We start from the raw sequence: 18178 nt of genomic DNA on the forward strand, positions 1-18178 counted from the left end.
TTTGGAAAGGACAGGTAGATACAGAGAGCTGAGTAAGTCATTCTAAGAATTGTTATGATGTGGGTGACCATTATAATCTGGACCCTTTGCAAATACAATGTAAAGAACTGTACATTCACACTTAGTACAGTCTCCGATAAATGTATTGATGTACTACAAAGCTAATTAGCATGCAAACTTAATTTAACCAATATATGAAAATATAACTGAACAGCCAGGGCAAACATCACCATCAAAAATTGAATTAGAAAATATAAATCTATTACAGCCTAAATTAGAAATACAACTACATTGTAATTGTCCAATTATTAGGTTACATTTCAACTGATTAAAAATGATGACAAACCTTTACAAGTTTTCCCATCTGGTTGCAGTGTGAATCCAACAGGACAGCTGCACCTAACACCAGTAGACGTGTCTTTACAGGTACGATCGCATCCTCCATTATTAATAGCACATGTCTCTGTAAACAGCAGGAAAGTCACTTGCTACCAGTGGCTATTCTTGTATTTCTATTACTTGAACATTAAAAAGATCAGTGAATTTACAGCCAAGTGTAGTGAATGAACTCAAAAACAACTGATGACAAACTCATGATGGTTTTGAATTGTAATTATTTTAATGGAAAACAGTCTGCAGAATTAAATCACACTTAATCACAGAAACAGACCTTATAGAGTCAAAGATCATATACATAGAACTGTTGCTTCAGTTCCTGACAAGCACCCTCCTGTTAACATGTTGGAGGATAGATATCCTACGATACATGCCTTACTAGATGTAGTCAAATATGGTCCTTTATTCAATGACTTTATCAAGTTTCTATTTTAAAACATCTCTCTTACTCTTTGTAGTCATGAATTCTATATTCTCACCATCTCTGGATAAGGGCACTTCTTCTCAATTTTCTGTACGATTCATTAATGGTTACCGTATATTTATACCACATTACTCTGATCTTTCCAGAAAGAGGAGATATTCTCTTATCCTTTTGAATCTTTTCATGAGCTTAAATATCTCTATCAGATCACTTGTGAAAAACATCACTCCAGCTATTTGAATCTTTCCGAATGCCGTTATTCTAATAAATTCTTCCTGTATTTTCTCCAGTATTTTGGTCCTTTGTATAATGTGAAGGCTAACACTGCAGTTTAGTAATGTTCCTGATGGAGTTTAACATAATTAAAAAGCCAGGAAGTTACATTGCTCAGAAACAAAGAGCTTTCCATGTCTCCCTTTTGTAATTTGTAAATATGTACTCCTGGTCACTGTGTTCACCACTTACACACATTTTCCAAAATTTAAATCCTGAAGTTAGAGTTCATTTACCAGCTACAATCTAGATCTGGTCGATTAGTAGTATTTTCCTCTACTTTGCTGCAGTTACTATTTTCTGCAAATTCAGTATCTCCCACAATTGTTGAAATTGTACTACTGACTCTCAAATCCCAATCATTTATTAAAATGATAAAGAACGGCAGTGCCAATATTCCCCCCTTTCAATGTAACACCTTTCCTCCAAACCTACAAACAACCTGCTGAAAGAACTCAGTGGGTCAAGTAGCATCTCTGAGACTAAAAGAATTGACGACTTCAGGGATCAAGCCCAGCATCAGGGTTTCAACCTAAAGCATCAACTATTTCTTCCCTCCCGGAGCTGCTGCTTGTCCCACTGAGTTCTTCCAGCAGATTGTTCATTCTCCAGATTCCGGCATCTGCAGTCTCTTGTGTCTCTTTTATTCCTACCCTGTTTTGTTTTCGCTTTGTTGCTAGCTGGCTACTTGTTGCCCAACACGTTCTGACAGTTTTCTGAATCTGCTTTGTGTTACCTTATTGAAACAACCTTAGAAATCTAAGAATATTACATGAACATTATCCGCATGTTTTATTAATTTAATTAGGATGGTCAAGCAACACATTTCCTTTTGGGATTCATGCCATCACATCTTACTGTGCACTGGATTCCAGATAGTTTAAATTATATTTCAAGGGACAAGTCCCTTTCCTACATCTGTTTTTCTTAATGCCTTAATCACATAAGAATCCTTGGCCACTTCCCATCTTAACTATTTTTATACCTTTTATTAATTTTTCATCTCATGTTATGATTATCATCTTAGTCTATCTGTTAAAGTATATTAAATAATATTATTGCCAATACTTCTTAATTTATTTTGTGTAGCAAAGCTTCCAGCTTTAATTTCATTAATTGATCTCTTGAAAATACTTCCCTTTTAGACATTACTGAGGAAATAATATTTTAATCATTTATTAGCATTTTAATATGTTTTTATTACATCAATTGCTGAAGTTTTTAATTTTAAAAATATTTGCCTTTACTTAAAGCTTTCCAATGAAAATAGGAAGTGTTATAAAGTCTTTCTTTGTGGCAAGCTATCAACAGCAACAGACTGCTCCTGGGTCAGAGCTCTGGGGATGTTACCTGAGGCCACTCTGCCTCAGAGCTGTTTGGAGAGGTGGTAGTTCAGCCCTCTCCATCCAGTGAAAGTGCAGGTGAGTAATGTCTGTGAGCACCTAGCCTCAGCTAGAGCTGGAAAGACTCCTGTCCCATTAATGTGAATTATTTACATTTTAGAATTGGAAAATCACAGCATCCAGTGACGTGGGCTTCCCAAAGTAAAGGTGGTGTTAACAGATCATGGGCAATTTCATTCTGGTGACTTATAGGCATAATGGATTGAGGTTACTGTCCAAGCTCATAATATTAGTCTGCAGAGTGTGGAGAGTTTTAGCATTTGTATCAGGGAGCTGCAAGCTCTCTCTTTATCTCTATCGATCTATCTATTTATTATTATAGTTTGCTCAGCCTGCATTGTACTGCTGCCACAAAAGAACACATTTTATGACTTATATCAGTGACAATAAATGGGGTTTGTGATTCTGAATACACCAAATAATATCTAGTGCATTGCTTAAGATATAGTCTGAGAGTTCAGAGGTTCCCTTGCAGCAGATTGCAGTACAAGGACAATGTACTCCCATAAATAATAAAATCTGATAGAACCTAGGACTTCATGTCTTTGGGGAATAAGCCACAAGGTGACGAGATTTTAGGTTAGAAAAACAAAACTGATCTTAGATCTTAGGTTAAGGAAAAACAAAACTGTTAGAATAGTCATTCACAAAACAACTTACAGGAATTCGAGGTGGGCTACAGTTAAATTATTTTTTCTGTTAAAACAAATAAAAAAGTTATGGAGGGAGTGGACTTAACAAAATGAGTTAACAAACTGAAGGGGATATTTTCTTTGGCAGGCCCATTTTCCTGAATAAATTAGGCACAAAAAATAAATAAAAGCCGATGGGTTGGAGAACATTTCCATAATGAAATATGTGTTACCTCAGTAATATATACATGGCAGGTGAAACATCTCTGATCACTTGGATTTCTAATATTTGCTGTGCACAGGCAGGAATGATAAATGGACTACAAATTCAGTGCAAGTGCCCATCCTATTTGAATGGAAGAGCACGCCATCTACCCTAGGCAGCAATAATAATAACAAGGCAGTTTAAAAGAAGTATTTAAAAAATCATGAGTTTCCCTTAACGCCAGCAGCATATTCACAAAGAGATGGACAGCAGCATCTTGCATTTGTATCTGCAGGGTACCTGTATGCATGTGACTGTACCATCGGCTGATGGGAAAAATACCCCTAAACCACACAAATATTTAAATTGCCTGTGCCTTTAAATTTCAACTTCATCCCAGAATTTTCAAATTTTCACACATTACTTGCAAAGAATATTAATCCATGGATTTACTTAATTGTAAATTAGATTATGCAAATATTGCATTTTAAAGACAATGATAATTATTGTTGATGGAGGGCAAATTATAAATCTGTGCAATCATTTACTGTGAACAATCAGATCAGCTATAATCTATTGAACTGTGATCCAGGCCCTTGGGTCACCTGGTCTACACCTGCTCCTATTTCTCAAGCATCTAGATCAATTAAGTTATCTAAAAGCAATTGCAATTAAACTATAGAATGGTATAAGATGGTACAGAGGAAGAAGTATGGTGTGACTTATGTTTCATGCTCCCTACTCTGCCAGGCTCTTGATCTCAGCAACTCTGTTGTAGGGGAAAAAAATGAAAGAGGGACTACTCATGTAGATATTAATTGCTATTTGTATGTCCAATGAACAGGCTAGGGAGCATATATTTTACAGCAAAATGTAAGCTATTTACACTTTGTGGCTTGCTCATGAATATTTTAAGCATCTTAAGAATTAATTTAGCAAAGACGGAGCTGTCCATTATCTAACTTTAAAATTCTGTCATCATTCTTCCAAGTTTTCCTTATATTGGTGCTGATTCCAGCTGGAGTGGAGATTAACAGGTGCATCCAGTAATTCACCCTAGAGCTTCAAGGCTGAGCTTGGAGCTGTGCATGTTGGCGGGGTCATGGAGGGCACCAAAAGTCAGTCACCTGAACCTGAGCTACCATTTTACCCTTTTCTTTTGCCAGAAACAACAGTGCTAATTATTGATCAAGTGAATAAATAAAACTCAAAAGGGACTAGGAATGAAAACTTGGGCCTTTCTAGTCTGTACTATACCTCATAGAAAATGGCAAGCTTGTCTTGATATCTTTTTAACTTTTCACCACTTTTACAGCATATTTGATAAGAGTTTGATATTTCAAGGAAGTTGATAGGGAAGTAACAATGTTTATTATTAGTAACCATTGCCAGAAGCTGCACTAATAAGCACATAAGTGTTTAGTATGAGTTAATACAACTATGGTTAAAATCAGAAAGAAGACCATGCATACTGACCCAAGCGAGACAGGCAAACTGTTTGGGTTCGGCTAGGAAAGGTAGACTTGCAACGAAAAGATAAAGAGCATAAAGAAACTATCAGCGCACTAGAAGCTTGTACTTTTTACCCATTAGCAGTCGGCGTTTCACCCGCTTGTCCACATCAGTTATTGACGTGGCATTGTATTCAGAGTTCTCAATTGCAGCCTCAGCCTTTTCTATAATACAAGTAAGCACAAAATATATTGCAAATGGTCAAACCAAAGCAGAAAAAAACCTTGCTTTTTTTTCTCTCTTGAATAAGTTGTAGAAAGGCACCTGAACAATTGCTTTCTCTTTATTGAGGTAACAACAACTGGTATTTATGGCATTAACAACAGAAAAGTACTGGTAATGTATGAAAACATAGTGAGATTGAAATCTTTGTCAACCCAATCTGCTGTGCATTTCCATCATTTTCCATTTTTATTTTAGTTTTCCAAATTTACTTTCTATCATCTGCAGTTTACACTATCACATTAATTCCGAGTAGAAAGCTTCACTTTTCTTGGAAGAATAAGCAAGAGTGTAAATGAGAGCATCAAAATCATATGCAAAACAAAATCTTAATTCAGAAACAAACAGAATAAGCATTCAAAAGCAACAAAAAATGCAACTGAGATTTATGTTTGCAAGCTAAGAAGCAATCCAGTACCAAAAATGAGGAAAAAGCAAATTAAGATACATGCTATGAGGTTAATGTGTAATTTAGTGGTGGTAATCAATGCAAGTTTTAAAGTCACAATAATAGATATATATATAGCCACTTTGACATGCTTTCAAAAAGCCTAAAAGCAGTTCTTTTATCTCTCAGTATGATCAAAAGCAGTCACCTTTCAAAGCAAGTATGCAATTTGCTCATTTCCAGGATAGAAAGCATAATAAGAAGGGCAAGAATAAACCACAACTAACATATACTTCTTCCAAAAATATATATTTCTATTAGCCTTAGTGGAATCAAATTAACAGATTGTGTAAAATATTTCTATTCATCCATTTGATTAGTTCATTCATGCAATAGATTTAAGCTGACATAATCTCTGCTCTATGTTCTGGATTGTATGCCTCTCCCAAATTCAGCTAAGAGAGTCCCAGCTCCTTGTACAAACAGCTGGGATGGTATAAAATGATGATGGGGCATGGCTGCAATAGAGATCATTATGGCATGTGTTTTGATCATCTATAAATACAATAAGCAGGTTATGAGTCACGGCTGAAGAAAATATCTTAAAAAGAAAAAAATGGAAATCGCAGAGATGAGGATTAGTAAGTCTTGAAGAGGACAGGCAGTAATCAGTTTGTGAAAATTCCCAATCTTTCTGTTGCATTTGCATCATCAGCATTTGTAAGTAAATGAGTCTTTAAAATATGTTTAATAAAAGATGGGCAGTTTAAAATACTTTTTAAGTGTTTCAATTTCTTGCAGATCATTGACACAACATGCCAGAAGTGCACAACGAGCAAAGCAGCAATAGTGAAAAGACAGAAATTTCTTGTATTGTTTATCCAAACTTACCAGTAAAAATTAGATCAGAATTTTAATTTGAACACATTCTACCCATCATAATCTGCTCCTTCTCTTTTCAAATATTGGTTGTCTGTCAGAAAATTTTAACTTTCAAAACAAATTTCAGGTTTTCTGTGATCGTTTTAAGTAATCATCACAACCCCAGAATAACAGAATTTTTCGTATTCTAACTGCAAAATGAAATTGCCCAAAATTCGCTTATCTATTGTTAGTTTTATTGAACTGATGTGAAATTCTAAGATGAACAAATTTACCGTAACTTAACTTGGATAAAACAGTGCATTATTCAGATTTCTAGCATTGTCAGATTTCCATTGCTGACTGTTGTACGTATTCATGTACAATGGGAACAATTCAGACATTATCCTGAACAAAATGTACTGTATCAACTGGTTACCGTGACAACACCAAACTCTCTTCCATTCAATAACATTTTTGATATAGTTAGTTCTATTCTTACACCGATAGCAGTTCATATTTTTCATAAGCATTTTTGTGTTTTGAATTTGTAATTAAATTGTTGAAAAGCACTGCACAAACATTGTCTCAATAGCCAGAACCAAGGTAATGTTGCAAGCAGCAGATCTTGTTTCTCAGATCGAGAAGCATATATGACAATATTCTCTAGCGACAACATAAGCTAACATATTTCAATCACGCTGCAATTCTGCAAACAGCTCAGAATGAGAAGATTTGATTTAATTATGCAATTCAAAGAACAGAAATCTGACTAACATTTCCATTAACATTACTGCATTAAGATTCTAGGCAAAATTTTATCTTTAGTCACTAAAACCATAGAGTCATATCGCTCTACACAACAGAAACAGGCCCTTTGGCCCATCTAGTCCATCCATGGCAACCTGTGTTTCTGCCTAGTTCCATCTACCTGCAACCAGATCATAGCCTCTCATCCATGTACCTACCCAAAGTTCTCCTAAATGTTACAGCTGAACCAGCATCTACCACACCCGCTGACAGGTTATTCCACACTTGCACCAGCCTCTGAGTGAAGGAGTTCTCCCTTTCACCTTAAATCTATCTGGTTCTATATGCACGTACATTAATTGATGTATGTTATTATCCGTTTCCATTGAGTTTAACATGCCACTGCATTGCATACTTTAGAAACTGAAGTAAAGGTTTAGCTTTTCTTTAAATTAAAGATGAAGACATAATTGATGAATAAGTCTGTGTGCCTGAATTAATAAATTTATGAAAAATATAAGTCTCTAAAAACCCTTTTCCAATATGCTTGAGGCATTTGAGCTCGGTCATAACACTAAATATGGTTGTATTTATAGTTCCTACTTGATTAAGAGACCGTAAACCTTCCAGCACTGTAATCAGACAAGAATAACCCATTGTAGGGAGCAACAGACACGAAATTCTGGAGGAACTCAGCAAATCCGGCCGGATCTATGGAGGGGGCCATTCTCTTTGGCCAAAACGTTGATTGTTTACTCCCTTCCATAGATGTTGCTTAACTTGTTGAGACCTTTCAGCAATTTTGTGAGTTGCTCAAGATTTCCAGCATTTGCAGAGTCTTCTGTGTATACGCATTGTAGAGATGTGCTTAAACGCGTACTTTGTCATTAACTTTTAAACAGTTCAATGCATGTGGTAGGAAGACTTGTTCACTTACCAATACAGGTTTTCCCATTAGACAGCAAGGCATACTTTTGATGGCAGCCACAAACAGGTCCATCATCTGTATCATCACAGGTATGATGACACCCACCATTTCCATGATTGCATGTTACTAAGAAAAAAATTACACACATCTAACAGAAACAGCTGATGAAATTCATAAATAATTAAGGGCAAGCAATACAGATTGCAGCTGACTGCCGAGCCATACAAGTTCAGTTAAAATTACTGGCACAGCAAATACTTTCAGAGATGCTGAAACTTCAGTTTGTGCTGTGAGACCATTCAGAACATTCCCTTGTGCAGATAATTTAAGCTTTAAACATTCATTTCAAGGGCATGCAAATGTGTCTGGTGCAACTGCTACATTCCAAATCATCTCTCCAGGCACACACTGGGATAACTTTGTAACCCACAGTCTAGCATTATTAGAACAGGAATAAAAAGTTTAGCTTCGATTAAGTAATACACTTTGTATTGGGCATTTCAGGCTGGGACAGTTAAGGGAAGAATATAATGAGGAATAAGGAGTGGGTTGATTTTTGTGAGTGTTTTCAATATTCAAAAAGAATGCATAATAGAACAGAAAAATGAAAGGAATTTACATACATATGCATCCTCTCTGATTCCTGGCTAGTTCAAAACCAGGCCTACATTTACATGCTACTCCTCCTTTTGGTGTCTCTCTACAGATATGGGCACATCCATGGTCTTTGTTCATGCAGCTCATTCCCCCTGAAGCAGAACGATAGATCAAAAGTAGAATCCATTAAAAACAAATCTTTATACAAGGACAAAATTGGGTTCATCTAAAACAAACTCAGATAAAAGCAATTTAAAATGTGTGTCAACCCACAACAATCTGTAGAGTTAGGTTATTTCCATTTTGTTTAAAATTGGTTACATTAGAGCAATCTAAGCAAGTGTCAACACTGACACAGTGGCGGACCTTTGATTCAGAAGACTGAGGGGCTAAGCTTTACTTCAGGCCTTGAAGACATAATAGAAGACCTGATGAAGAGCATCAGCCCGATACGTCTTTTCCATAGATGCTGCCTTGACTGCTGTTCCGCCAGTATTTTGTTGTGCTGCTTTGAACACATAATCATGACTGATGTTTAGTTTGGGTTGCCTTGTCAACTTGCTCTTTCAGTGAGATATGGACCTGGACCAAGGTCCCTCTGTACACCACTACTGCTGAAGATCCTACCAATGACTGTATACTTTCCCCTTCCATTTACCCTCCCAAAGCATAACATTTCACACTTGGCAGATTAAACTTCACCTGCCATTTCTCCATCCATAACAATAATTTATCTACATCTTCTTGTATCCTTTGATGATCTTCTTCATTGTCTGCAACTCTATCATGAAGTCCTAGGACTGATCCCTGCAGAACTACACTGTTCACAGACCCCCCCCCCCCCCCCAAGCTGGAATAACACCCTTCCACCACTACCTCTCTCTATGTGAAAGACTGTTCGAAATCCAAACTACCAATTTACCATGGATCCTTTGCACCTTAATCTTCCTGAGGGACCTTGTCAAAAGCCTTACTAAAATCCATTAGACAACATCCACTGCTATACATTCAGTAATCACCATGGTCACCACCAGAAAAAATCGAATTTGTAAACCAACCTGCCTCACACAATGCCATGCCGACTGTCCCTAATTAGTTAAATGTGAGTAAATGGTAGTTAAGGCAGTGAAATGCTCCTCCTGCAAGATGTGGGATTTCAGGGTACCTAACAGTCTTCCTGATGATGATATCTACAGGAAGTGCACCCACCTTCAGCTCCTGACTGACAAGGTCCAGGAACTAGAGCTGGAGCTGGAGCTGGATGCACTCAGGATCATCTGGGAGACTGAAAACCTCATAGATGAGACTTTTAATGAGTGGTCACACCCAGAGTACAGGCTTTAGATAGGAGATGGGGTGACCACTAGAAGAAGTAAAGGGAGTAAGCAGTCAGTCCAGTGTTCCCCTATGGCTATTCCCTTCAGCAACAAGTATACCACTTTGGATATTGGTGGGGAGATGACCTTTCAGGGCACAGCCACAGAAGCCAGGCCAGTAGCACTTGGCCAGCTCTGAGGCTCAAAAGGGAAGGGAAAAGTCAGGCAGTGCAATAGTATAGGAGACTCGATAGAGGGACAAACAGAAGATTCTGTGGTTGGGAAAAAGATGATAGGATAGTATGTTGGTGCTAGGATCCAAGAAGTCTCAGAGTAGCTGCAGAAGATTCTGAGGAAGGAGGGTGAGCAGAGAAAGGTTGGGGCAATGTTACAATAGTTATAGTGGATTTCAATATGCAGATAGATTGGGAAAATTAGGTTGGATCCCAAGAGAGAGAACTTGAAGAATACCTACAAAGTGGCTTTCTAGAGCAGAGTGTGGTTGAGCTCTCTAGCAGAAAGGCAATTCTGGATTGGGTGTTGTATAATGAACCAGATTTGATCAGGGAGCTTATGGTAAAGGAACTCTTATGAGTCAGTGATCATAATATGACAGAATTCACCATGCAGCTTGAGAGAGAGAAAGTTAAGTCAGATATATCAGTATTACAGTGGAGTAAAGGGAATTGCAGAAGCACGAGAGAGGAGCTGGCCAAAGTTGATTGGAAGGGGACACTAGCAGGGATGACAGCAGAACAGCAAGGGCTGGAGTTTCTAGAGGAAATTCAGAAGGTGCAGGATAGATACATCCCAAAAATGAAGAAGTATTCTAAAGGGAGGATGAGTCAACTGTGGCTGACAAACAAAATCAAAGACTGCATAAAAGTAAAAGAGAGGACATATGATATAGCAAAAATTAGTGCAAAGTTAGAGGATTAGGAAATTTTAAAAAACAACAGAAGGTACCTTAAAAAGCTGTAAGGAGAGAAAAGATTAATATGGTCAGCTAGTCAAAAATATTAAAGTTCTTCAGATATATAAGGAGTAAAAGAGAGATGAAAGCAAATATCAGACCTCTGGAATATGATGCTGGAGAGGTAGTAATGGGGGACAAAGAAATGACAGAGGAACTTCATAAGTATTTTGCATCAGTCTTCACTGTGGAAGACAATAGCAGAATGCCAGAAATTCAAGAGTGCCAGGGCAGAAGTGAGTGTAATTGCTATTACTAAGGAGAAGGTGGTTGAGAAGCAGAAAGGTCTGAAGGAAGTTAAGTCCACCTGGGCCAGATGGACTACAGGCCAGGGATTTGAAAGAGGTAGTTGAAGAGATTGTGGAGGTATTAGTAATGATCTTTCAAGAATCACTATATTCTGGAATGATTCCAGAGGACCGGAAAATTGAAAATATCCCTCCACTCTTTAAGAAGGGAGGAAGGCAGAAGAAAAAAAATTATAGGTCCATAGCTCATAAGCAGCTTGAAATCAACCTGGCCAAAGAAGCAAACAAGATTGGCACCCAGTCCACTGCCCTCAACAATCATTCCCTCTACCAGTATCACAGTGTTTGCAGTATGTAACATGCAGAAAACGTATAGCTACTGATCCGGAGCTAATCAAATGTACCTTGCAACTACTACTACTACAAGGAACAAGGTAGAAGTTGTAGGGGGACATCACCACCCTCAGATTCCTCTCCGAGTCAACCGACATGACTCTAAGATCAGTTGTTGCCTTTTCATCAAAAACCCAGAATTTTCTACTCAAGCACCTTCAGCAGAAGGCCCACACACAGCCAACCATCTCCACCTTCTCATGAGCATTGAGGAATTAGAAGTAAATTAATCCAAATTGGAATTGAATTGGTTTGTTATTATCACATGTAACAAGATGCAGTGAAAAAAATGTCTTGCATACCGTTCATAGAGATCACATCATTACACTTACAACTATAATACAAAAATTAATAGTGATGGGTGTGGAATAAAGTGTAGAACTGTTGTTTTTCTTGTAGTTTAACATTCCCTATGCATACTTGTAATTTTTATATAATCACCTATATTTGTGTAATAGTTCAGTGAATTTTCAGTGATCGTTGTATAGCTGATTCTGTATTTTGAGAAGTTTCCCTTCAGCCAGTCAAGCTAGTTTTTAGTATAATCATGACACTGTTGTTTTTTGTTCTTTGTTGTCTCCCTTCCTTACTGTAGAATACGCTGATTTCAGTTATTTCTTTGTTATGAACACCTAATGAAATGGTTGTAACCACCAAGTTTAAAGCCCCGTTCTTGACTTCTGAAAAGCAACTGGATCGTAACATTTTCAGATTCAACACCGAATAAAAATCTTTCTTACACCATGAGTAGTTAGGATCCGGAACTACCAACATTTCTTTCACACTCACATCTCCATCGGAGATAATGTGAATGTGAGAGAAGAGGGTCATGGAAAAAGAGTGGTGGTGTTAGGGTAAATGGGTTGCATTTACATAGGGCCAGCACAGATCAAAAGGCCGTGGCTGTGATACCTGTCATACACGAAGGTGTTGTATAGTAAAAATGGATGGTTCCTAGGAGTCCCTTTTCAGTTATGGCTTATAAACCTAACTAGACTCCCAATTTTATAGTGAGACACATCTACAAGGACACCCCGACAAATTTTCCATTTTCTACATTTATCACTTACCATATTGCCATTAATGTGTAATAGTCAGTTACAACTACCATTTACCACATGCAATGTCATATTTACAAAATTTATAAATAAGTGCTACTTCTATGTAAAAGGTTATGTGACCAACTAGTTTCCACCTGTGTTTACATTCCACAGGAATCTCCTTCAATCCAGCTTCATTTTGACTTTCAGCATAACCTTTAATTCCCCTCCATCTCAATCAGGATGTAAGATACCCAAGGGTACAGAAAGAGGACAATAAGCAGAGGAATAACAATATGCATGGGATGGATTTAAGACAGAATGGCAAGGAATTCCATGACTAGGAAAATCTTTTTGTGATTACTGGTTTGGTTTTAGCTCCTAAAAATCCCTAAAGTTCACAACCATCCATGCCCCAGAATATGACACCTAACTCCTCTATGGAATTGAATTAATATGTAGAGGCTCATTCTCAACACAGTAAATACCCTTGCCCATCTGCTGAGATGGAGAATAGAGAGATCAATCTTTATTTGATTATATTTAAATTTTAATTCTGTGTACTAATCCCCTTAGCATCTTCTGTATTCTCATTGACTAATCAAATTCAGGAACACCAAAACATTTGCACTGAGGTGACGACTTTCCGAAGACCACAGGCTAAAGTCACTGCCAGATCTTTGTGTTGTCAATACACTCATGCACAGATCCTGCTGGGTGTTTACAGTGACATTAAATTGTATATAGTTTGCTAAAAATACTACGGTGCAAGGAAGGCTAGCAAGAACACTAATGCAGGCCTTTACAGAATGTTAAGCCCTCATCTGGTGTTAAATAAAATACTTCCCTATGAATGGGCCGCTGCCAAGGAGCATAGGGAGACCATCTTCAGCTTTCCACCAGTACTGATCTGAACCCCAATACTTTAATGCCAATGTCCTCACTTCTCATTCCACTGATCACCTCACTACTATCATCAAAATCCTGCTGAGCCTCTCTCCACACATGCCAATCTGAAGCATTTGGCCACCCAAGATTTGTTTGCAAAAAAAATTCAGAGAACTGACACAGGTAACAGAGTAACAAATCCTTATTCTCAATATGCTTCCAGTTCCAAAGCTAATTTCAGCTTTACTTTACTTTTTCTAGCATGGAGATTATAAATTTCAGGTGTAACGTAGAAACATCAGTTTATTCAAAATAACAACTGATTTTACACCAAGAATAATATGAATCAAATTATGCTCTTAGTCATCAAAATGGACTACTTTTCAAAGGTTGATACTCTCTTACTCAGTAAGCATGCAAATTATATCGAAAATAAATTGACACCATAAAATTTTAAAGAGTAGCTCAATAGGATAGCCTATGAGAAACAGCAAATGAAGAGTTTAACTAAGAGGAAAAAATAACATAATTTCCTTTTTTCATATTTCACTTGTTGTTCCTTGAAATTTCTGCAAACTAAAACACAAAACTAGCAGGAGTAGTGAAGAATAAAAATCTGAAAGTATCATTAAACTTACTTGAAATAAAATAGTGTTTTTGAATATAGTTACAGCAGACATAACACTGTGAATTAGCAAGAATTGCTTCTTTTGTTTATCATCATAAATCTGAAAAACATGTTCAAGAATTCTTTGAGTGGTTGGCAAAGTGCACAATAAAAGCCTATGTGGTCCATTGATGACAGATTCAATCTGGTGTGACTTCTCTAGTTACAGTTAACTTGCTAAGTAAAGTATACTTAGAAGTTGTCATTTTAGTAAAGTGACAAAGAGTGGGAGGGATTAATCTGGCAAAAAGCCTGGCAAAAGGTAAAGAAGCTTGTGATCGCAAGTAGATATTTGCACAACGCTAAAACAGCGCTTTTCCTAAGAATGACCGACTCAGGGTCTACATAACACCATGCTGTACCAGTGCACTGAGCGCTAGATGAGTGTGTACTTTACCAAACCTATAAATCTTCCTGAAGTGCAAACATAAAGACCATTTTTGTTGAAACTGATGCAGACATGATACTGTTTTTGATGCAGCAAAAGAAAATATAATTGCCCACAAAAATATTACAGGAGATTCTTGCTGAATATTCATCTCCAGAACTCATAGTTTTGTCATTTTAAGGATTAAAGCAGAATTATGTCGACTATCTTTGCTCTTTGCAAGGTTTCGGTTTACTGGGCTTAAACATCAGGCAATATTACCTCTTGCTCTCTACAGATTCACACATTATTCATACCTGACAGAGTCTGGGGAAAAAAGACTCCAATTGCCATAGCAACATGCTTCACTAATGGGTCCACAGAATTTGAAATGCACAATCTTAAGATAATAAAAAAGCCATGTTAAGCCCTAAGAGCCAGGTCCATCACTCAGAGTGATAAGTGCTCCAGGGCACTCCAGCAGGGTTCTTTTGTTCTGGCTCAGTTAAAGGTCTATGAGTTTGACAGCAATGCCAAAATGAATAGTGAGGGATGGATGGACCTCTTTTCAGCCAGAAATGCAACTGCTGCAATAGATTACATTTATTGTGCACGATAAAATTCTCAAAATTTTACGCAATCAAACATTTAAATATAGATAGATAAATAAATGCCAACGTAGGCACATACCAGAGTGAGCATCACAAAACCATTTTTTTTTCATTATTGTATCAACTTCTAAAATAATTTTCAAATTGTGTGACTCCTGTGGCATGGATTTAGACTGGATATACTTCAAAATTTATGATCAAAATAGCAACTCGTCTTTTAAAAACTCTGCTGCTTTCAAAAGTAGTTTCTAGGTATTTTCAATATTGCCCTGTTAGCAAGATATTCTTGTTTAAACCTTGAGCAAACTATTTGGCTTTTGTGGTGGAAAAGACAGACTAGCAGAATTTTTCCCCTAAAAATACCTAACACAGTGCAATAAAAATAATTATTATTATTAATTAGATTTTTTTGTGCTATATCATAAGTGAGATGGAATTGTTTTTTGATTGTACATCAAGAATCAAAATCACTGAGGTGAATTTAGCTGGATTTCAATAGCTCAGATAAGAGAAAGGGAAATCTGGACTATCCAAATGCAGCTTGATTCCCCTGACTTGGGCTGGATGCAAAAAGTAGAACTAGTTGACCCTCTGCACCTCAGAACATGCCTGAGCAAGGCTGCAGCAGCAAGTAGACCTCAGCAATGCACTATTGAGGCCCTGCCTGGAACACCCAATGATGGGGACAAGATTGGGGAAAGCAGATGGCCTTCCATTGACACCTGTCATGGTTTGATGACAGTTTTGAACTGTCTCCTTTTTTCTTGGAAATTATCTTCTATTTTCTTGGAAATTCTTCTCTCTCTCTCTCTCTTTCATATTGTTCTCTCTCTTTCAATTAATACCATGAAAACCCTGAACTGAAACACATCTGACCTCTGCAGTTTTCAATGTTACAAGTGTTGCTTCATTGTTTTTGCTACTTTCCGCACTTCCTGGCGCATCAGGCGGCAACCTTGCTGTTTCTTCAGCATTTTTATCTGTTTTTTTAAAATGAGTTGCTAGCTCAACGCTCAACTCAACGTGGACAGAAATCATGCAAGGGGCAGGCCAGATCTGATCTCTGGACCATTCACTTTGAAGCCTGGTGCTGATGCCACTACATCACCAGCCAGCAGTTCACATCATTGGAGTTTTCTTTTAACCAGCCAGTGGACATGATCACAAAGTGCATATTCCTTTATTATATCAGCACTGGTTTCCCAATTATTAATGAAAATCAAATTAAGGCAGACAATTTCCTTAGCTTCTTTTAGACCACCTTCACTGAAATCACTATTGTATCTTCCTGCCTTTAAACCAAAGGATAGTTTGTGACTTGTTCTGTGCAAAATAGTTGATCTCAGCTGGATGATACAGATCTCTCCTGATCTGAGTTGAGGTGAAGGAGGATTAATGGTTCCTTAACTGTGGCCAGCTTGAAAGTAGTGCATGAAAACAGGTTGGATTTTGGCTCAAATACCTCCCTGCTGCCTTATTACCCTAACTAGCTTCATCAAAGGAAAAGGACAGAGAAAATAAGAAGGTAGAAGAATGAAAATTTGAAGATAAAAACTTGGCTGCAGAATCACTTCCATGGAATACCTCAAACAACCTTAGGAAGATTAATTATGCCAGCAACTAAGGTCTCCAAATTTGGAAAAATAATAGCATGACAAAATTTTAAATACGCTCACCAAACAGGTAGGATGTCTAAATGCATGCGTGATACAATAACCCAGGTAAGAAGCTCCCAGGATTTGGATTGCCTCAGTCCATTGCAATCGTCCAAAATGTTACTAACGTTCTGATAAGAACCACTATTGGAGGGTACCAAAATCAGATGTTTTACAGACACACTTAAGGCCATAACAGGATCTAAATTTTGAGCCTGAATGTGCTGACTGACTGTTGGTATTCATTGCTCCAGTCATCTCAGACTTACACACATGGTGTGGCCAAACATTGATGTCCGTGATGAGTTGGAGATCAGACAGATGTTGGTGCATCATTGAGTCCTGTACAGGGCCAAGCTGAGAAAAGGTGCTGGCTGCACTTCCCTTCCAACCCCACAGCTTTTTGCCAGGATTGACGTAAGAACCACAGCACTAAACCTTTGAAGGGAATTGCCAATCCAAAGGAAAATAATTCCTGCGGATAAGTACTTGAGTTATTTTATGTTGATTTAATGGTTTTACTTACTTCTTCTTTTAACGTGTTTTATGGTGGTTTTTTTTACTACTTATATCTATTTCATTAGCTTTCAAATATATCTGACCTGTTAATGGCTCTCTCAAGTCCTCACATCTTCATCATAGCAAACTAGCTACCATGACATTCGGGTGAATCAACCTCCAGGAACATGCCCAGTGTATTAACAATCAATATTAACTGGAGGACTCAATTCCAACAGAGAGATCTGGATCTACTTGTGCATACTCTGTTGAAAATGGAAGGCCAGCTGGAATAGCGGCTGGAAAAGCATACAGGATCCTAGGCTTCAGAATCTTGGATATAAATCTTTGGTCTGGCCAAGTACTAATTCAATAATATGAGAAATTAGGGATGAGAGAAGTACATTTAGCAAACAACTTCCATCCTTCTCCATCTTAAAAACAAGTCCTTGCTTTCTGCTCTCTGTTGGATCAAAAATATCTGATTAAACTAATTCAATGGCTTTTAAGTTTCAGATGCATTCTGAAAAGTTCATTTGTACAAATGGTTCCAATTTAATTTCCAATTCCCTTGGCTCATATTCACTTCCCCTAATTATTTTAAATCAGCTCTAAATGTTCTTATTCTTCTGTTTATGCTCTAAAATAACTCTTTTAATATATAATCTTTGCAGCTAACTAACAAAATATGCACTAGGTTGTGTGTCACTCTTTTCACATTCTAAGTTGCACTTTTACAGCAACTTGCTTTTGATTTATGGAGACTGGTTTCATTAGGTTTAATGCATAAAATAACAAATGGAAATTTAATTACTTAACATGGTGTTACAGAAAATTTTAAACCATATTTTCTTCCAGAATCCAAATTAACATTAATGTAAAATAAGTTTGTCTTTTCACATATAGTCTATAGTAATCAAAGGTGTACACA

The 18178-nt window shown here is 37.3% G+C and overlaps 1 protein-coding gene across 1 annotated transcript in view; it reads right to left on the reverse strand.

Moving 5' to 3' along the window:
* The window catches only part of scube2 (signal peptide, CUB domain, EGF-like 2), a 117171-nt gene that overhangs the window by 64323 nt on the left and 34670 nt on the right, over window positions 1-18178 (reverse strand). The window contains exons 5-8 of the mRNA XM_073049550.1: window positions 8618-8743; window positions 8004-8120; window positions 4920-5009; window positions 347-463 (exon numbers count right to left, since the gene is read on the reverse strand). Coding sequence (XP_072905651.1) covers window positions 347-463; window positions 4920-5009; window positions 8004-8120; window positions 8618-8743 — 450 coding nt within the window. The remainder of the gene's footprint in view (window positions 1-346; window positions 464-4919; window positions 5010-8003; window positions 8121-8617; window positions 8744-18178) is intronic.

This window comes from Hemitrygon akajei, chromosome 6 (genome assembly GCF_048418815.1).
Source record: "Hemitrygon akajei chromosome 6, sHemAka1.3, whole genome shotgun sequence".
Classification (NCBI taxonomy): domain Eukaryota; kingdom Metazoa; phylum Chordata; class Chondrichthyes; order Myliobatiformes; family Dasyatidae; genus Hemitrygon; species Hemitrygon akajei.